This window comes from Aspergillus undulatus (genome assembly GCF_047715775.1).
Source record: "Aspergillus undulatus strain CBS 261.88 unplaced genomic scaffold BDV17scaffold_100, whole genome shotgun sequence".
Taxonomy (NCBI): Eukaryota; Fungi; Ascomycota; class Eurotiomycetes; order Eurotiales; family Aspergillaceae; genus Aspergillus; species Aspergillus undulatus.
The window spans coordinates 1-19,377 of record NW_027396704.1 but is presented as its reverse complement, the minus strand read 5'-3'; the positions used below and the strand labels follow the sequence as shown (position 1 = coordinate 19,377).

The 19,377-nt window shown below is 51.1% G+C and overlaps 7 protein-coding genes across 7 annotated transcripts; 3 read left to right on the top strand and 4 right to left on the bottom strand.

The window, feature by feature from the left end:
- Window positions 1-2,008, bottom strand: BDV17DRAFT_277706 (AHA1 family protein). Its single transcript, XM_073759460.1, has 3 exons — window positions 1,871-2,008; window positions 1,175-1,643; window positions 1-1,108 (listed from the first exon to the last, which is right to left on the bottom strand). The coding sequence occupies exons 2-3, from the start codon at window positions 1,532-1,534 to the stop codon at window positions 281-283; spliced, it is 1,188 nt and encodes a 395-aa protein (XP_073610058.1). The 5' UTR covers window positions 1,535-1,643; window positions 1,871-2,008; the 3' UTR covers window positions 1-280.
- Window positions 2,009-2,229: 221 nt separating this feature from the next.
- On the bottom strand, window positions 2,230-2,850 carry BDV17DRAFT_285584 (uncharacterized protein; the record flags this gene model as incomplete). The annotated part of the gene is made up of 3 exons (XM_073760736.1): window positions 2,230-2,393; window positions 2,442-2,591; window positions 2,652-2,850. 3 exons carry the CDS (start codon window positions 2,848-2,850, stop codon window positions 2,230-2,232), a joined length of 513 nt encoding a protein of 170 aa, XP_073610057.1.
- A 715-nt stretch (window positions 2,851-3,565) lies between these two features.
- On the bottom strand, window positions 3,566-8,578 carry BDV17DRAFT_16514 (uncharacterized protein). The gene is made up of 3 exons (XM_073754727.1): window positions 7,931-8,578; window positions 7,409-7,842; window positions 3,566-7,296 (listed from the first exon to the last, which is right to left on the bottom strand). Exons 1-3 carry the CDS (start codon window positions 7,936-7,938, stop codon window positions 3,830-3,832), a joined length of 3,909 nt encoding a protein of 1,302 aa, XP_073610056.1. The 5' UTR covers window positions 7,939-8,578; the 3' UTR covers window positions 3,566-3,829.
- A 2,519-nt stretch (window positions 8,579-11,097) lies between these two features.
- Window positions 11,098-12,731, top strand: fbp1 (fructose 1,6-bisphosphate 1-phosphatase). The gene is made up of 2 exons (XM_073759459.1): window positions 11,098-11,552; window positions 11,609-12,731. Exons 1-2 carry the CDS (start codon window positions 11,425-11,427, stop codon window positions 12,549-12,551), a joined length of 1,071 nt encoding a protein of 356 aa, XP_073610055.1. The 5' UTR covers window positions 11,098-11,424; the 3' UTR covers window positions 12,552-12,731.
- Window positions 12,732-12,766: 35 nt separating this feature from the next.
- BDV17DRAFT_277691 (H(+)-transporting V0 sector ATPase subunit a) lies at window positions 12,767-16,063 on the bottom strand. The gene is made up of 3 exons (XM_073759458.1): window positions 15,716-16,063; window positions 15,573-15,651; window positions 12,767-15,496 (listed from the first exon to the last, which is right to left on the bottom strand). The coding sequence occupies exons 1-3, from the start codon at window positions 15,839-15,841 to the stop codon at window positions 13,143-13,145; spliced, it is 2,559 nt and encodes an 852-aa protein (XP_073610054.1). The 5' UTR covers window positions 15,842-16,063; the 3' UTR covers window positions 12,767-13,142.
- A 92-nt stretch (window positions 16,064-16,155) lies between these two features.
- Window positions 16,156-16,814, top strand: BDV17DRAFT_277689 (uncharacterized protein). Its single transcript, XM_073759457.1, has one exon. The coding sequence runs from the start codon at window positions 16,256-16,258 to the stop codon at window positions 16,544-16,546; it is 291 nt and encodes a 96-aa protein (XP_073610053.1). The 5' UTR covers window positions 16,156-16,255; the 3' UTR covers window positions 16,547-16,814.
- A 116-nt stretch (window positions 16,815-16,930) lies between these two features.
- BDV17DRAFT_277688 (uncharacterized protein) lies at window positions 16,931-17,639 on the top strand. The gene has a single exon (XM_073759456.1). The coding sequence runs from the start codon at window positions 16,984-16,986 to the stop codon at window positions 17,290-17,292; it is 309 nt and encodes a 102-aa protein (XP_073610052.1). The 5' UTR covers window positions 16,931-16,983; the 3' UTR covers window positions 17,293-17,639.
- Window positions 17,640-19,377: the final 1,738 nt, after the last annotated feature.

The following is a 19,377-nucleotide window of genomic DNA, read 5'->3' as shown; positions in this document are numbered from 1 at the left end:
CAAAACATAAGGTACTGCAAATACTTGATGAGTTGGTAAATATATTGCACTTTGTGACTTTCATTCATTATCCAGTTCGTCTTTACGTACTCCAGAGTTCTAACCGTAGGAACCGTGGAAAATCTATCGTATAATCGTGGAAGAGGTGCCTGCGCAGGGCGAGACGGATTGAAAAGAGACCGTCGAAAAAGATAAAACAACTTAGACGACATGGTGGCATCACCGGCGACGACAAAGGTCATAGTAAGCGACATCTGTCCTCGCCAAAGAATCTAATCTATCACGAACGTGTCCAATATGCCCGGAATTGATCAGAGAATAGTGCCAAACCTATACCGAGAAAAAGAACAAAGATTGTAATCAGCAGCTGTATCCATGCAAACGAACGAGATCTGGAAGGGCTTGGTAAGGAAGCAATTGGTTGTAATGCAAGCCGGAGGTCAACATACCCGAATGTCTGCTTAATGCTGCGCACGTAGTAAAGCTCCCAGTTCTGTTTCGTGACGTCCTCCTGGCCAACAGGGACACCGGCCCACGAGACGCGCATCTGAGTGACGCCGTCAACGTCGTTCTGGTCAAAGTTGATCTCGAGAGTACTGAAGTGACCCAGGGGCCACTGGGCCAAGCGCCACTTCTGAACCAGCAGGTTGGGCGACTCGAGCTTCACGAATTCTCCAGTAACGTTACCATCGAAGATTGAGAATTTACCGCCCACCTGAGCACTATCCCACTGGCGTGGAGCGCCGCGAGTGAACGCTGCGAGACGCTCGGGCTCTGTGAAGGTCTTGAATAGCTCTTCGGCAGTGGTGCGGAATTCGTCTGAAGCGGTCACTGTAGCGGTGTTGACAGAGACCTTCTCGGCAGTCGTTGTAGTGGTGGTCTTGGGGGCGGCGGTTTCTTTCTTGGCGGTCTGGGGGTATTGCGTCGCCGGAGTGAAGCCGCTGGAAGGATTGACACCAGGGGCGTGCTGGATATCCTTTCCGTGCTCAGCCACCAAGGCCGGAGCGAGCTTGGCAAGTTCCTTCCGGAGCTGTGGGACAAGCTTGGAGCGCACAAGATCCTTCACCGGCTGCTTGGACGAAGAGTCGGCGTAGTTTTCAATCTCAAACTATGCGCAGCATCCAGTCAGCTCGAGGCCCGGAATGCGGTGATTGGGGACGTCTCGGGAACATACGACATACTCATCTTCCTCGGTATCGTGGGCCACCTCGGGAATCGTAATGGTCCCACTGACAGCCTCTTCTTCCTTGTTCTTACCTATGGACGTCTTAGTGACTACTTGAAGAAATTCAATTACAGCTAAATGCGTACCTTCATACTCCAACTGCAGCTTGACGTCGAACAAGGTAATGACCTTGCCCTTGCGCTGGCTGACATCTACGTCGCCGTCCATGCTCAGCACGTTCGACACCTTTGCAGTAACACCATCTTCCTCAGCTGAGACCGCACGAAGGGTTTGCGTAAGGTAGGTCTTGGCCCAGCCGGAGACATCCTTGTTGACCCAGTGCCAGTTGTTGGGGTTGTGAAGAACCATGATGTCGGTATTTGTGATTAAATTATACGTCTATTCGAAGGAGAAAACTCTGATGCGGGTACTGAAGGTTTCGAGCACCGATGGGGAAGTTTATCTTCAGCTAGAGGTTCTGCTAACGCATTCAATTAGCCTCGATGTTCACAAAGAAAGACCGCGAGTGCAGAACAAAAGGCATGCGTTGAATTCAGGATCTGGGTAGCGTTCCCGGATCAGGAAGCTAATCAGCAATGAAGATGAACAAGTCCAACTTCCTCTGACTGGTGCCAGCTAATAGTCTCATCATACGAAGCGAGCGTGGGGCATTGTGGGCAGAAAAAAAAAATCAAAGCAACTTACAGTTTCGACAGCAATGTCCAGGTTAATGACACTGTAGTAAAGGTAGATCAATTCAAGTCCACTCGGCAATAGAGGGTAAGGCAGAGAAGAATACCGCCAGGGAGAGGGATGGGGTTAAATAACACGGCGCGCTGGGCCGGGAGTTGCTGAAGTTGAACCGAAAGATTCGAACGGAAAGCTCTAGAAGGCAGCGGTCACGTGCGATTAGTCATATGCCCGCGGCTCCATCGGCTTCTGCCTTTTTGGGACAATGCGCTGTGCTTCTATAGACAAGACTCGATAACTTCAGATTATCAAGCACCACTGACTTTCATTTCTAGACATACTAACATATCGCACCCACTTCTGAGAGGCTTCTTTCACAATGCTCTGATGGCACCAAAACCCACCGCAAGCAAGCCCCCAATTGCACCCCATGCCGGTGCCTCAAATGCACCAGCCTGATCACTACCCCCAAAGCTCCGACACAACCACTCCCCATCCACTTCCTCACAGCTCCCCATCGATAGAGTACAGTATGCTCCTACAGTTTATATGAGTAGCTGGCCAGCAATTGGAATGCTGTACTTACCATCTCCGCAGCAAGAAGCGAGTGAAGGCATGCACCCATCACCACAGCATGAGTCGCCGGCGCCGCAGCTCAAACCATCAGAACAGCATTCGCCTCCAAGGGGTGTGCAGGAGTTCTCGCAGCAGGTGTCGAGGGAAGAGCAGCAGTGGTCTAAAGACGGTCAGTGAGCTGTCTGCGGTGATGACTGGTCGAGGGAGGTGCAGTCCATACTTGAGCATTCCTCTTGTCCAGTATCGCAAGACTGCCGACTGAACAAATCGCGTCTGCTGGTTCGGACGCCGCTGATGTGTGGGTTGGACTTGAGAGCTGGAGTGAGAAATCTATCGTTCTCGCCGTGGGCGTCTGGGCTTGCCAATGCGGACACCAAGAGGAGGGAAAGCACTCCGAGAATATTCAGCAGGGAACGCATCATGCAAGTCTGTTTGATTGATACTATGGTCGGATTATGGAGTGGTTGTTTGGACTCAACGAGGTTTCTGTGACAATCAACCAGACATGACCATCTGAGATAGTGTCTCGACTACCAGCGAACTCCTCTACCTTATGAATAACGCAGAGGCCTGCGGCTCAACACGTATCGAGTCAAGAGGGCTCAGTAATGTTGATCTTTACGCTAATCTCTTGTGATGGTGGGATGAATACGAGGTTCAATGAAACGCAATGGGAACCCAAGACGCACTTCGGAAATCCTCGCCCTTCAGCGATGAAAGCCCCTCCATTGAGCTTCTCTGTAGCCACAGTGCACAGAGACATTACGGCTTACTATTGGCATATGCTGTGCCCACAGAGGCTCATAGCCCGCTGAGAAAACCGCAGTGTGCTGAACGAGTCGTATCTCCCGGTCCTACTTGCTTCATCCGTAGAGCCTCGTTGACGGATTCGAGCCCAGGACGGCCCAGAGAGATGTGCTGGCGACATATTTTAATGGCCAGTGCAATGTATCAAGCGGTTACAGCGCATCTCAGCCTCCAGACGCCGATAAATGTGCTGCCTACTCCTCGTGTTCGAAATTAGTGCAGCCGGGGACAAGAGACGCAAGACTCAAGGAATGGTAAGAGGTAACAGCTTTGCTTGGCCTTGAGGCTATGTCTAAGAGTGTGCGCGACTGAGCCTTGACTTTTACTAGTTGAAGTAGTATTCCGCGATTCCTAAGTCGGAATCTTGCAGCTTTCTAGGTCAGAAGGTTGCCAAATCAGATAGACATGCCTCACTTCACAATACAATAAGGGTTGAGAACAAAAGCTCATCAAATCAAACTTCCAACATCTCATATATAGACAGTAACGAACGAATAGGGTATCTCGTAGATAAACATCTTAACAAAGAACAACAACAAACATCACTCATGTTCTTCATGCTCAACTCAACCCCTATCAACTCAAACCAAATCAAGCCGTCTCCAAACTCTCCATCTCCTCCCACCCCCCATCCCTCTCCAACTGCCCGCGCACCCTCCCCCTCAAATCCCCAATCTGGCTTCCCAACGCCTCACTCCACTGCCCCTCAACCGTCGCAACCTTCTCCTTGAGATCCCCCGTGAGACTGCGCTCCTCTTTCTCCCTGACCTCCTCAATCTCACGACTTACAACCTCCTCGCTTTCCCCGCGCCGAATCCGCTCCGTCTCAAGGAGTTTACATCTCCCACGCATAACAGCGCTCTTCACCTCGTGCAGAAGGCAGAGGAGGTTAATTTGCGACTCGATGTACTGGTACGAACTCTTCTCGGCGTGCGAAACGAGCGTGTAGAGATATTGCAGCGGGTGCGTGACGTAGCTGGGGTTTTCATCGTACTCGGTAGCTGGGATTTGGATCTGGAAGCCGGAAAGCTGGTTCGGGATACTCTGGACAAGGGTGTTAAGCGAGGGCGCGATATCCCAGAAGGCGGAGAGGTGGGTCTCCACGCCGCGGACGACATTCTCCTCTATGATGGACTGGAAGGATTCGAGGCGGGATAGGGCATTTTCTTCGAAGTGCACCTTGCGGTCCAGGGCGTCTTTAACGAAAAAGGCTGTTGTGGAGGCGATTTTATCGGTGTTAGATGTTTGACGGTAGGGGAGAATAACGAGGTCCTTGTATTTCTCGTCCCGGGTTGTAATGAGGTCGTAGAGTTCGCGGTGGAGTTGCTCGCGGGCTTCGAAGAGCCACTTGAGCTGTGTGAGTTTCTCGAGGAGTTCGGGTTTCTCGTCGCCTTCTTCGAGGAAGCCTGATTGGTCGGGTGTTTCGTGCGCTGCGGCGTGGAGGAGTTTAGATTGCAGGTCTGAGATGCAGGTTGATGCGCGGTCGATGCGGTCTGTCAATATTGCCTGGAGCGGGTTGAGGACTGTGTCCTGGTACGAGTCGAGGAGTTGTTTTGTGAGGGTGCGCTCGCGCGCATTTTCGTCGTGCAGGAGGGCGGCTTCGGCCTCGGCGGCTTCGGCGAAGGTTATGCTGCCGTCGGCGATTTGGGACTGGATGTTGGATTTAAATTGCCGGCGGGAGTCCTTGATGCTGCTGTTGTGCTTTGCCCAGAGAGTTTCGGTTTCGGAGGCGTGGCGCTGGCGCGTGGATTTGATTTCAGAGTGGTCGCTTATGGAGCGCACGAGCGTGCGGTAGGTTATTAGGTCCGGGTGGCTGTTGTTGACGGCTGGGTAGTGGCGTGGGTAAGGGGGCGGGAGGGTGATGAGGCGTGAGACGTCCATTTTCTGAGGCTCTGTCGATGTGCTGTGGCTGAAACTGCTTTGGCTTGGGGTTAGGTATTCAGGGAGAGCTTGGTCCTCGTGCCAGCCGACTTTCTCGGGAGGGTACTCATCTGGGCCGTATCCTGCGTAGGGGTTGAATGGGTCGTCGGTGTGCTCTGCGCTGCCGTTGCTCCGGAGTCCGAGGGGAAGTCCCATGTACTTGGATTCACGCTTTGAGCGCTGGATTCGGCGTTCGCCTCCTTCGCTGCCTGATCCGGTTCTGGACTCCCACCAGCGACTTGGTGCGCGTCCCCTGGAGCTCTCATCATTGCTGATGCCGAGACTGGCAATGGGAGAGAGACAAGGCTTATAGTTGTTCCACGATGACTCTCCACGAGTTGTAGGGATGTCCAGTCTGGGCCCTTTAAGTGACCGTCGGTTGATTGGCTCTGGAGCCGGTTTTGGTGGCAGCTGGAAGAGCTTCTGTTGGAATTGTTCCAGGTTAAACGATCCAGCGTCGAAGATCTTTGCGTACCGCTCACGTCGAACCTGCGTTTCGGTGATGATATACTCGGTGAACAGCCGTAGTGCTTCTGCCTCGTCGGTAGCACTAGCTTCCTTCTCAATAAACTCCTTATGTCTCTTTGTGGCGCTCTGGATTAGTTCAGTGTCTTGATTGACGACTGAATCTAGCGACTGCCCGCGGTGAAGTGATGGTCGTCGCGGCTGTAGAGTCGGAGAACTAACGGTGTCATTGGGCAAGTGAAGGATATGCGAGACCGGGCGATCTTCCCTGCGCCCAGATCCTGAAGGCGGCCGTGAGTCTTGCCCGGGCTGCAGCGGCGGAGTGGGAAGAGCTTTTGGCGGGATTGCCTGCGAAGAGATTTTTTGATAAGTGGATGGCTGGTCTGGATTCGGCGAGAAAGGTGGTGTCTGCGCATATCTATGCGACGATCCAAGAGGGCTTGGCTCGGCTCCTCGAGGGGTCGAGAACGGAGATCGGTTTGATGAGAACAGGCTTGTTGAAGACGCCCGGGACTGGGATGTCGGCATGTCGGATGTGACGCTGTGATTACTGCGTGGTGTTGTATGTCTTGTGGCTGCATCAGACCGAGAGTTTTCAGCAGCGTGGTGGTCGTCGAAGATCAGGTTGGACGGTTTCAATTGGTCTAGTGCGTCGGCCCACGGATTGGTGCTATTTGAAACCGCGCTATAATCGTCAAAGACCTGGCTTTGTCTATTCCTGCGCTCAGTCCTCCTCTCCCGAATTCCTTTGGCGCTGGTATCTCGAACCGCCGGACTGCGGAACAAACCGCCGTTCACGGAATTGCGATTCATAGAATTTCGAGACGGATGAGCAGTCCCACTTGATCCAGATCCGTTTGTATCTCGAGAGGTACCCTGACTGGATGTGTCAATGTTGAGTGGCGCCCTGTCCGGCTTCGGCGTAGGGCCGGTGTTTCCTTCATCAACCCAACCTGCAGGTGTTGGTGGAACGCTACCCAATCCAGTTCCCAAAGATGGGGGTTGACGCGCTGTGCGCGTGGGAACGTGCGAGCTACGCGAAGATGATGCATCGGACAGACCGTTCACACTCTGCGATCTAGGGACCGGGGGAGGACCCGGAGGTGGGGGTGGAAGAGGCATTCCCGGCTCCCAGGCTGGGTGTTGCGGTGGTGAGCGACTGCGCGATTGGCTCGTGGCCCTTGAAGCGCTGGCACTTCCCACGACAGGCCCAGCAGACACCGCCCTTCTGGAATTTGGTGCACGACTCGAATCGTCCCGTTGAAGAGAGGCATATTGATGACCATATGAAGTCGCTTGAGGTTGAAGTTGGGCCTGGGGTTGAGAGTGATGCAGGTTGTCCTCCGAAACCATGATATACGGCCGGGATCCGGCGTTATACGAGGATTGCTCGTGGTAGACATCGGCTCGATTATGAGAGGATGATCTGGAGGACGGAGCGCCTTGCGGCAGAGGCGGAGGTGGTGGAAGCGAAACCTGTCTGTTGTGGCCTGTATCTGTTCGGGCAACGGAGACGGGCCGAGTACGGGGGATTGACTGTTGTCTGGAACCCATGTACGGAGATCCGGCATCGGGAGAGGTAGAATGGAGAACCGGCGTTGTATGGGTTGCATGATCCGCATGCTGCTGCTGCTGACTTGGAGGAGAGTACGGTGGAGGTGGGGATGACAATTCTATACGATCTGGAGATTAGCCCTAGTCAAAACGAAATGCAGCCTTTTTAACTCCATCTGGATACGAAAGCGCGATCCGGCCATCATCGAACGTCAAAGATGCAATACTGACCAGGCTCGGCATATCGATGCTGTGGGACGATCCGAACCATGTTGCCTGACTGCGAATAAGGCGACTGGTTGGCGCTCACCGGGCCATGATGGACCGGGCCCCAATCCTGCGGATTGTAAGGGGCGTTGTACTGTCTGGACGCCATGGGAGAAGATCCAAGGGCCATTCCTGCAGAGTTCACAGCGGGAGACTGGGTGAAAGGGCTGGATAATGAGGTCGTGGAGAGCGGCGTCGATAAGTAGCCAGCACCGAGCCCGACACCGAGTCCCTGACCCTGGAACTGGTGGTTGTTGAACGAGGTGGTCAACGGAGGAACCTGCATAGCATATTCGCGACGGCCAGGGGAAGGCTGGCTGCGAGGCGTCGGCCAGCCGTTGTTGGCTGTATAGGGACTGGACGACGGATCGTCGCCAGTGTTACTCGGGGACCGCCAGCTGTGATGATGAACAGCCTCAATCAGCCTCGAGGACTCTGGATGGGAACAAAGAACGGGGGGAGGAGGGGAGAGGGGCCAACGCGCACCTATTCATACTGGCGCAGTCAGGAGCCAACCAGACATGGTGGCATGGTTATTATCCGCGCGTTGTAAGGGGGAAGAGGCGACAGGTTTCCCTTGGAGAAGCGAGCGCGAAACAAAGAGCGAAGGACTCCAGCGGGATGAATCTCAAGCCAACCAGGTGTGGAGGAGGGCTGCCGTCCTGGAGGATGCAGCTAGCAGAGATAAAAATAACACAGGCCTGGTCGGGATCGGTCAGCAAGCATAGGCTCGTGAAGGGAGAGGCGTGGCTGCAGAAGAGGGAGCGGAGGCCAGTGTCGGCCGTATGCAGCCTTGGTCGTTTCATCACAGCCGGCGTCGAGTCGGCGCTTACAACGAAATCTCACAGGTCAGTCCCCAGTTTCTCCCCACGTCGCCCAGCAAACCAGCGTTGAAGGTGCCGACCGGCCGTGTCCAAGAGTTCGAGATTGTCGGAGCTAGGCTGGAGTGGTGGTAGCGCAAGTGTCCCATTGGATTGGGTGGTGGATGATCTCTGAGGAAGAGCTCAGGGCGGAGGGGTTCAAGTCTTACAACAGTCGCGATTCTCAGAGAACAATGACCATCTGCTTTGTCACAGATTAACTACTGCAGTTTACACTGATGGCAATATTGAAAGATTGGAAAGATATATAATAATGATATATTGATTATTGATCATATGCGAGGTACGCTCGGAGGCAAATTAATAGACCCTGCAGGTTCTAAATCATGTTAGTGCTTGTACGTCACTAAACATAGAAGCGCCAAGTTGATTCAATCAAACAGTTTCAGATAAATGCCTTGTCACAGGCGGTGGTCATCAAGGTAGACATATGTTGACCGTCGTGATAAATTAAGAAAAAGTCATCATTGTAGGGAGTAGGATGCAAAACGATAAGAAAAGGTAGAGAACTCACATTTGAGATACAGAATATAGGCTGCTCTATGTCGGTTGTCCTACTCACTGCGCGTTGTCAGTACTCGGACTGATACTACTTCGCTGAGTGAACAGGATAGGACGACGGTCAGTCATGACAACTGTCGTCTTAGTCGGCGAGGCCAACTTGGACATATGCTTGTCTTTTTGTTTTGTCGATTCATCATTGAGAGAGGTAAGAGGCATTGAGAACAGCTGAAACATACAATTCGCGGTGTCCTACATAAGGGTAACCCTGAAGAACAGTTAGCACTATGTCTGCAAACGAAACAATGTGCCTTCGTGGAAATGTCCATGTCAGTTTTGCATGAATGGTAAAAAAAGATGTTGTCTGCATCGATAACTCGAATAAGACTCGTCATCTAGAAAATCATCATTGAAGGGGGAGAGCTGGGGTTGGGGTCGTTATTACCTTTTGAGGTTTTGTGTCAGATGAAGGGTATGGTGAATGGTCCCCTCGGACTGGATTAGGTATTAGCCTCGAGCACGACTGCAGTGAACAGAGCATATGTCGCAGATTGAAATCTCAGTGGGCGAGGTTTTCTAGGCCTGCCGCAAAATGGCTTATCCGTCACGACCGGACGTTTGTCGAACGCCGTCGGAGCCCAGTGCCGCTTCATCTTCGAAGAGATTCTCATGCAAAGAAATGTGGAGAGCTTACCATCAGATGATGGTCGGAACCGTCGTAATTCCCTAAAATCTTCGCAACGTCAGAACATGTCATGCACAATGATACGAAGCAAACAACAAGTTGGTGGTTTGAAGTCAGAAATAGCCATTTGTTATCGTTCAGAGACCGGAGGTCTCAGTCGGTAATTTCCAGCGTATATAATACGAAAAGCATCATTCAAGGTGACCGGTAGGAGGGAAGGCGTTGGCACGTACCGTTTGAGTATCATCTGTGGGCAAAGTCGACTTCAGCCAGTGGGAGTGTTAGTCCTACTAATCGCGAGTTAGCATCCCGTAAGCAAGCTGCTAGTGAATCAAGACAGGATCTCTTCGCGAAGCATCAGACTGACGTGCAAAGAATTGAGTTTTCATATCCCGTAGGATCAAAGACTCTAGTTTGAAATGGTTCTATTTATCATCATAGAGGTGCAGGCGGGCAAGGTGCGAAAAGCATCAAGGGCTTACCAGAAAAGTTTGTGCTGAAAGCAGGCTCAGTTAGTAGATGTGTGCACAGTGATCAGCCCGCCATTGCAGGAATTTGTTGACATGTTCCAGACATCAAGGAACGAGACCGAGGGATGAGTCTCCGAGTTGTGATGAAAGAGAAAAGCTGGAAGAGTCTCGCGAAGTTTTTTAGCTTTCTTTGCCCGGAGCTAGTTTTACCGAGACGCTAGTCTAGGGCTAGCCTTGTTCGGGCTAGCTGATGTTACTGAGTAAGCAGTCATGTGATTTGTGATGGCATCCCGGCTTGCCAGACGACAAGGAAGATACGTATTGCACTGATAGTTCAAATTCTCGCCCGTCAATTGGAATGTGTTGAGGCCGTATGAGGCTTTTTCTGGTGGCCGGTACGCCACAAACATACTTCCAATGATTGACTTAGATATACTCCGTGGCCTGGACTAGGTATATTTATGGAACGTAGCACATCAAGCTCAATCCTAGGCTCTCAAATAATACGGAGTATTTCTGTCAGAGTTGACGAGGGCAAGTTTGCCGAGTCAGAATCCTATATAAGATTTCTCCTTTATTGCGCATATCAGCCGCAGTAAGGCACAGCAATCTAATCTCCGTAGCAGGGGGATAGTGGTCATGTGCGCTTGAAAGGGTCTCGACTCAACCAGGAACTGACACGGGACTCGCAGGATTTGCAGTGAGTGCAGTTTGGCAGTCTGGTGACCTCTGAGAGTCCACTTTCCTCAATAAACTTGCTGTCCAACGGAGTATTATTGAGCGCTATCATAATTACGTTATGTGGGTGCCAGTAGTCCTGGACAGGCCGACAGGGTTCTGTAAATCGCAGCGGACTGATCGACTTTTGAAGTTTTGGAGTGCCCCTGCCCCTGGTCAGCTCGCGGGCAATTAACCCGGAGGAGATAATTAATCCACCAGTTTAAACCTGCAATTATCGTATTGTATGTTCTAGAGTATAGAAGAGAAGTAGCCGCGGGGAATGTCGGGGGTTCGGGTTGGAGGGAAACCAAAAAGGCTAGCGCGGGGGAGCGACCAGCGGGTTGCGGCGGGTTTCGTCATCTCTGCTGCTGCCAGTTAATGGCGTCAAAGGCTCTCCACCAGCAGCCAGCTCTGACGTTCTGGCTCGTTCACCAAACCGGCAAAGAATTGCTCCTGTCTTTAAATATCATGCATCGACTGCCGCGGACCTCAAACGTCCGCGATAGCATCTTCCTGTATTGAATTACTCATCTTGCAGCCCCTCGATCTTCCGATCATACCTTCCTATATAGCTCTCTCCCCCACCCCTCAGCTTCTCCGATACGCGTCTCCTGCATTCTCCGCTGAACCGAGGTCGGCTACGTGAATTAGACTCATATCTCTACCCCGCGAACTCAATCAGCTTCGTCTTTACAACTACTCTCCATCCCGTCATCTCCAAATATGGCTACACAAGGCGGCAATGGCAGCGGCGCTGTCGGGCAAGAGAACATTAACACTGATATCGTCACTCTCACAAGATTCTTCACGGAAGAGCAGGTGAAGGTTCCTGAAGCCACCGGTGACTTCACGTGAGTTTCCATCTTCTATGCTCTTACAGGCTCTCAGTCTGACCCCAATTGAATAGACTACTCTGCCACGCTCTCCAATTCTCCTTCAAATCCATTGCCTACTACATCCGTCGTGCCACATTGATCAACCTGACCGGTCTCGCTGGTTCCTCAAACACAACCGGCGACGACCAGAAAAAGCTCGACGTCATCGGCAATGACCTCTTCGTCTCCGCCATGAGAACCTCCGGCAAGTGCCGCATTCTCGTCTCCGAGGAAGAGGAAGAAGCCATCGTCTTCGACGAGCACCCCAACGCCCGCTACGCCGTGGTCTGCGACCCCATCGACGGCTCCTCCAACCTAGACGCTGGCGTCTCGGTCGGAACCATCTTCGGCATCTTCAAGCTCCCCGACGACATCCTCGGCCCGCAAAAGAAGGTCACAGCCAAGGACGTCCTGCGCCCGGGAACCGAAATGGTCGCCTCAGGCTTCACCATGTACGGCGCCTCCGCGCAGCTCGTCATCACCATGAAGAACGGTGGCGTCAACGGCTTCACCCTCGAGAACTCCCTCGGCGAGTTCATCCTCACTCACCCCAACATGCAGATGCCCCCCAGCCGCTCCATCTACTCTGTTAACGAGGGCAACAGCATGTACTGGGACGACTGGTGTAACGCCTACTTCCACTCGCTGAAGTACCCCGGCGAGGGCAAGAAGCCTTACAGCGCGCGGTACATCGGGTCCATGGTCGCAGACGCCTACCGCACCTTGCTCTACGGCGGTGTCTTCGCCTACCCGGCCGATAAGAAGACCACCAAGGGTAAGCTGCGTATCCTGTACGAGTGCGCGCCCATGGCTATGATCTTCGAGAACGCAGGCGGCAAGGCTGTCAACTCGCGCATGGAGCGTCTGCTCTCTGTCCAGCCTGAGTCAATCCACGATAAAAGCGGTGTCTTCCTTGGATCCCGTGACGAGATTCAGAAAATCATCGATACGTACAACCAGTATCAGAAGAAATAGGCTCTGTTTGATTGATTCAGAATGATTCAAAATGTTCCGAATTACGATGCCTTTCGTAGCTGTTGGCGTCCGGTCGGAGTTGAATGGTCTGGGAATGGAAAGGAAAGGAAATACCTGGCTACCTAGTCAGCTACGCTTGTATACACATTTATATACAGAAAAAAAAATAATGAAAATTATTCAAAATTATTACTAGGGATATTTGTAGAGATGTAGTATCCTCCGTACCTAAATCGTTCGTTTGTTTTCAAATAGTCCAGAGCGGGGTCGATAAGTCGGAATGGGGAGGATATATGTATAGCCATTGATCCGAAATGCTGGCTCGCAAACATTGATTAAAAAGCCAACGGGAACACGACAGCGATTTAAAATTGAGAAATACATCTACAATATAGACTATTAGTAAGACAAGACAATGAATCCAAGACAACGAAACGGACACCAAGAGTAGTTAGTGTCTATTCAATGTCCGGCCGCTCTATAATATTCAAGCTGCATAGGCATATACAATACATCTCATCTGCAAGGAATATAGAAATGAAAGAGAATAAGAAAGTGAAATAGAGTAATCAAGCTCCCTGCTTAATCAACCTAATCAACAGGATCCTCCTCAAGCAGGGTCTCAAAGCTAAACGGCGAAAACGGAATACCCTCGCCCATAAAGTGCTTACTCATAGCCTCGACCCAGTGCAGACGCAGAGAGTGAAGCATGGCACTTGTCCCCTCCATGACGCAGAGAATGGCAATGGTGAGGGTGAACCACATGTAGAAGGTAACGACGATCATAATCACACGGACGGTGGGGTTTTCCTGCTCGAAGGCGGTGCCCAGTGTCATGTCCCAGAGGACGATGGAGAGCTGCTGGTGGGCGAGCGAGAGGGCCCAGAGACGGAGGTAGGAGGCTGTGTGGGAGATGCAGTTGAGGCAGAACTCGATGGTGTGGATGACTTGGTGGATCATGACTTCGGAAAAGTCGAATTCCTCATGTTCTTCCTCGCCCAGGTCCTGCGCGATCATGGCGACGCCTTCGCCGTCGCTGGCGGTGCTGGCGCGGGGGCCGTTCAGGTCGCCGTCTTCGTCTAGGGCGCTGATGCGGGAGTGTTCGCCTAGGCCGCGGTAGCCGAGAGCGCGGGCACGGTTGTGCTCGCGGCGGAGGTAGAAGGGCTTGAAGAAGAGCATGATTGGGACTTGGACGACGGCGAGGAGCAGGAGGATTACTTGGACAGTGGCTTGTCCGGGATAGAGCTCCTCCTCGACAGTTCCGGGCGACAGGAACATGAAGATGAGCATGTTGAGAAGGCCCGGCGGCGATTGGCCTCTGGCGGGCCAATCCACGGACCACTTATAAATGATGGTGAGGACGAGATAACCGAAGATGGACTGGAAGAAGATGAGACCCGGGATGAAGTTGCCGATGATGTCGACCTTGGACTTGAAGTGACGAGCGTTGATGTACTGCAGGATAAGAGCATAGGACATGTGCGCCCAACCCAGGACAATACTCATTTTCATCTTCATACTGTTGGTGAACAGCAGACTGTTCTCAGCCTCGTGCCAGTTCCAGTCTAGGCCAAAGGGGAAGCGGTAGCTGCCCTTTAGTGATGCCTCGACCGCCTGGTTGGGCTGAATGTTTTCAGGCCACTGCCAAGAACTCGAGAAGATAGTGAACGACTTGGAGAAAATATCATTGTAGATGAGACCGGTGTACATGGAGAAGAGACCCATCATTAGCATGATGTAACGACCGTAGAAAGCCATATAGGTCAGTTCGTCCAGCTTCGTCTTTGTGAGCTTCTTTTCCCAGAAGATCATTGCAGCAGCGGCGGCAGTCATCAGGAAACCGTGACCGAAATCACCAAACATGACGGCGAACAGGAAGGGGAAAGTGACCACAGTGTAAAGACCGGGATTGACTTCGGAGTATTTCGAGATACCGTACGCGTCGACGATGGTCTGGAAAGCCTGGGTGAACTTGTTGGTGCGAACGTAGGTCGGCGGCGTCTTGTTGGTGCGGATTTGGTTAACGATACTAGGCACACTCAGACCGGCACGGTCATTGACGTCTTGCAAGGTCGACTTGATGAGCGCCAGTGAGTTTGTAGGGCACCAGGCCTCCGCAATGAGTGTCTTTCTTGCTTGATCATACGAGCATTTGTTGAGGGTGTCGTAGACAGCCTTTTCCTTCTTGACGATAATCATCCAAGCTGCCAGCGAGCGGGCAATCTGGGAGAGCTCAGCGTCCAGAGTGTTCTTCGTGTTTCGCAAAACATTGTTCACATCGCTCAGTCGCGTGTTGACCTCATGGATCTGATCCCGACGCAGCTCACTGTTCTCGTCGACGCCGTAAAGCGAGGCACCGAGCGATTCCGAAATCTTCCTGATTTTCGCGATGATATTCTTGCCATGAGCGAAGATCACGAAAACCATCTTCTGCGTCTCCTCGTTGGTGGTCGGGTCGACGATCGGGTCCGGGATCTCCGACTGGTTCATGTAAAGGTTACCACGCAGCGTCCGCCAGAGAATCCGCTCAAAGGCACCCATGCGGTCCCGAGGAATGACACCCGACACGAATCCAATGTTCATTTCCAGGAACGACTGCTGGCCCTGGGCATCGCCGTTCGCGCGGGTGTTCTGCTGCTCGACGTCGCGGAGAAGAGGCGCCTCATCGTTATCGAAGGACTGGCGGATTTCCTCGGTATGGGTATGGGCACGGTCAAAGAAGCCACCGGCCTCTCTCAGCACCCAACGCCACTCCGTCAACTCCACCTCGCGCTTCTTCAGCGTCTCGTAACTATCGTTCAGGGAGGCGATCCGCTGCTCGAGGCTCTCGCTGCGCTCCGCAAGCTCATCGATCTCCGAAGCCAAAGGGGCAGCCAGAGTATCAGAAAACTCAGACGACGGCCTCATCTGAATTCCAGCCTTGTCCATCTGCGCATGGAAATAACCTGTCCATCCAAAGCTATTAGCCACCCGAACGACCACCAGCCAAGCAAACAACCCATCAACACCGGTATAACATACGAAGCTGCCTCTCGACATTATCCAAGCGACGAATCTCCTTCGTAAACGTTTTCTGAAAAGCGCTCGTCTCGGGGTTGAGCTGTGGGAGAAGAAACCAGTTAGACTCCGCTCCGCATCAGCAAAACAGTGACAAGACAACTTACATCGCGGAACTGCACCTGCCCAAGCTCACCAAGGGCACTGACGACCTCACGACCAATCTCATTCGCGATATAGAGCTGGGTCAAGCTCATATCCGACGAGCGAAAGAAGGTGTCCTTCGGAGCCATGGTGGAAGAAGTGACTGCCTACCGCAGCGGTTCCTTTGCACCACAGCAACCAGGTAAGATGCGCGGCGGCGCGGAGTTTGATAGAGAGAAAAGATATCTGAAAGAATGTAACGATATGCAATATCGGGATAGAAAGTGGGAAGAGCTGGCAGTCTTCCCGCAAGCTTGAGCCCCTAGACGGCGGTCGATGATATCGAGATCTCGGTAGCTGCGTGGCTGTTTCGGATTGCACGTGATGTACTAATTAGTCATCGCACAAATATCTAGCATATTTCTTGAATAAACTAACCCTGTATCACTGTTGAGATGTTATCGCCACACCAACCTAGTAGTGGAAGGCGTGACTTCCATCACAGATGGCTTCACATATATCGTTGTTATCGCAGAAAATTACGCCAACTCAGTGAGGATGATATGGCAGAGCTTTGTTGGGAGTGCGGACAATGGTTTAATCATCGGAATGATTGGCATTCGCACTGCCAGGGCCATCTTGATGAGCCAACTCAGTTGCTTCGCTGCGTCGAAACCCTGTTTTCTAAAGTCCTGTTCGACTTTCGCTTTAAATCCGCAAGTTGCTTCACCTCGCCAGTCTCGTTAAATGCGCTTGCTGCTTGCTCTAACTTTGGCTTTTATTTCACGGGGATCGTTCCTTCATTTTTTTTTCCCTGCCTCTCTCAGACTGTTCGCCTCCCCAATCTCTGTTGATATCTTGGATTACCTTGGATATCTTATTACCGGCTTTATCTTGAACAATTGACAATAGATAGCTATCAAGCTCGCCCCATGTCTGAAGCTGCAGCTGTTCAATATTTTCAGTCATTTTTCATGCATCCATGTCAACATGGAATACATCCAGGCTTAGTTGGGCTTTTATAGACCTTCTTAGAAAAGCGTATTCTGACATTTGCACATTCTGGCATATAAGAAATAGTCCTTGCTATATAGGTATACCAATTCCTCGATCTCACAATCAGAGATGAATCTGCCTATTGCTAGATACCGCCCCCCCACCAAAGGGATATCGCACAGAGAGAGATGTCCATGGCTGCCCACCCACCCGGTGCAATAAAGACGAGGGTCCATACGGGCTGTACATCGAATACGGTGAAACCATACGTTCAGACCCTTGTGATGAAGAAGATATGCCAAACTTAGAGCCAATATGGGTGCAAGCAACGAGCAGGATCCACGCCATTCTCTGGGGTGATCAAGACGAGCGTCGAAGGGCTAAAGATGAATTGGACCGCATCAACGACAGAATTGAGCGTCGTTTAAAGTATGTCCGACTTGGAACCATTGAAACCGAGAATTGGTATAAAGCGAACAGCCTTTGTTTCAATTGGATCTCCGGCTTTGGTCCCCGTACCCTAAGGTTGCGGTTGGTAACGGTAAACCCTCTAGGTTTGATAGGTCTTTTACTTACGTGTGCCTCGACGTATTGTGTCGAGTAGTCCAACCCATTGGTCAAGTAGACGTGTTTTATGAGTGCAGTCTGTGCTTCTAGAGACGGCATTGTCACTGCAAACAAGAGCGTTAGCAACTCTCGGTTCAGATTTGGGGACACAGGAGTATTTACTGCACTGATAAGACCAGAATATACTTACCACCCTGTGTAAAGCTATCTGACTTAGCACCAGTGGCACGGATGACGGCACGGATGTCATTGCCATCTTGCATTGCACCTGCCAGCCGTTTCAAGATGATGATTCCGCAACCTTCACCACGACCATATCCACCTGCACTCTTATCAAAAGCTTTCGACAGGCCCTCGGTATTGAGGAAATTCAAATTATTAAGGTCACCGCTGTCAATTAGTTAGTCGTCCCAACCAAAGATAACATAACCGCGAGCAGCCATAGTTAACTACAAGACAATATAATGACTAAGCCTAGATAGGACTAGGGTTATCCTAGCTTCTGACCCTCTGCTATCCATTATCCCTGCAGGATTTGTAAATATAATCCCTGCTTATAGACTAGAGCTCAATTGCTCTATAGGCTTTTGTGGTACCCTTTATCCTAGACGTCATGCAGGAAGCTCAGGGACAACTGTAGTAATATGCAGGCAGAGGGCGCAACTATATCGGGCGCGTTAGTATATAAAGATATAAGGTTTACTCCGCACCATGCTCAAGATTTTTCTTTGTATTACACTATTGCACTCAATTAGCTAGTATAATCACTACTCAGCATGACACTCTGGTCTCTCAAACTGTTAAACAGGGCCACGAAAAGTAGCTGCCAAATTAGGTGGTGGACAGACTCGTGCCAGTCATAACTAGTCTGGTGATACAGGCCTTAACCAATCTAGCTACATGGCCTAGTACGCCGCTGCCTACTCCTGTTAATTCCTTAACACCGCTTGATACAGACGAACTGGTAAAGCACTTGGCGAATGCTGCTGAGAATGAAACTGTGTTTGAGCACAAGCCTCAATCAAATGCTAGTGGTGCGGATGATACGGCGAGCAGACTGGCGGGCAGCCACCGACTGTCAGGAAACCAGCCGACGTCAGCCAATGAATCTACCGTGCCGCTGCCAACGTACGACAACAACGGAGGAACTATGGACCGAGGACACTAGAACGGAAGAGGACTAGCGTTATATCAATATAGGATATTGATATGACCGATAAAGCAATCATATCAAAGTAATATGATTAGGATAATAGCCGACAAAGCGATCAAACCTAGGCTACATGATTGCTTTGATAGCTACAGATATATAAGGATACTCTCTACCTGTATATAGTTTTGCTCTTCGTGTCTTATTTTCGGAGTAACCAACATAGCCAGATTGTCGAACTCTAAGCTATATTGCATTTCTAACCGAACCTCTTGTCTCTTCCTCTTGATCTCAGAATAATCCTTAAGACCTTCGGGACCTTAAGAAGGACTCCTCTGGCCTTATCTGACAGGTACAGCTAACACGTGCCGGTGCTGGTATAAGGGTTGCCAGCAGCAAAGATAATAAAGTCGCAGGTATAGTAGTTATTATAGTAGTCCCAGCAGAAGGCCCTGCTGTCGCTGGTAACGGCAAAGTCTGGGCCAGGTTCCGGGTAGCTGCAGAGACTAGTAATAAGGGAAGCTATATAGCTTGGTATCGCGGTAATCAAGGTAGTAGATATAGCAGATATTGCTATAGATTAAGTAAGAGTTCGTGGAACTAATAGGGCAATAGAGACCCAGAAAGGAGCGATCTTTATAGTAGCAAGTATAGGTAAGGAAATAAATATATTCAAAATTAGGAGTATCTAAAAAGGGGCGATTGCTAGTATAAACAGTCCTGCCTATTTATACCTTGGTAAAGAGGGGTAACAAGCCCTACCAAATTTTAATATTATATAATTTTAAGAGAATAACAGTCGGAATAAGCCCAATTTTATAAGGGTTGACTCTTTTTGTGTAGCGAATTGGGACCCGACAGGCCTATAGTGAAGTATGGAAGTGGATAAGTTGATGCTATTCAGAGACCGCCGGCGGCGGCAGCTAACTACCTAATGCTGACTAAGAACTGAGTCATCAGGGATGACCGATA

Coding starts and splice junctions, on each gene's coding strand:
- BDV17DRAFT_277706 (XM_073759460.1), bottom strand. CDS start 1,534: ATGGTTCTTCACAACCCCAACAACTGGCACTGGGTCAACAAGGATGTC. Junction 1,109..1,174: donor CCGAGGAAGATGAGTATGTC/GTATGTTCCCGA, acceptor TGCTGCGCATAG/TTTGAGATTGAAAACTACGC.
- BDV17DRAFT_16514 (XM_073754727.1), bottom strand. Junction 7,297..7,408: donor GCATCGATATGCCGAGCCTG/GTCAGTATTGCA, acceptor CAGATCGTATAG/AATTGTCATCCCCACCTCCA.
- fbp1 (XM_073759459.1), top strand. CDS start 11,425: ATGGCTACACAAGGCGGCAATGGCAGCGGCGCTGTCGGGCAAGAGAAC. Junction 11,553..11,608: donor GAAGCCACCGGTGACTTCAC/GTGAGTTTCCAT, acceptor CCAATTGAATAG/ACTACTCTGCCACGCTCTCC.
- BDV17DRAFT_277691 (XM_073759458.1), bottom strand. CDS start 15,841: ATGGCTCCGAAGGACACCTTCTTTCGCTCGTCGGATATGAGCTTGACC. Junction 15,652..15,715: donor GGCAGGTGCAGTTCCGCGAT/GTAAGTTGTCTT, acceptor CTTCTCCCACAG/CTCAACCCCGAGACGAGCGC. Junction 15,497..15,572: donor TAATGTCGAGAGGCAGCTTC/GTATGTTATACC, acceptor TTGGATGGACAG/GTTATTTCCATGCGCAGATG.
- BDV17DRAFT_277689 (XM_073759457.1), top strand. CDS start 16,256: ATGGCAGAGCTTTGTTGGGAGTGCGGACAATGGTTTAATCATCGGAAT.
- BDV17DRAFT_277688 (XM_073759456.1), top strand. CDS start 16,984: ATGCCAAACTTAGAGCCAATATGGGTGCAAGCAACGAGCAGGATCCAC.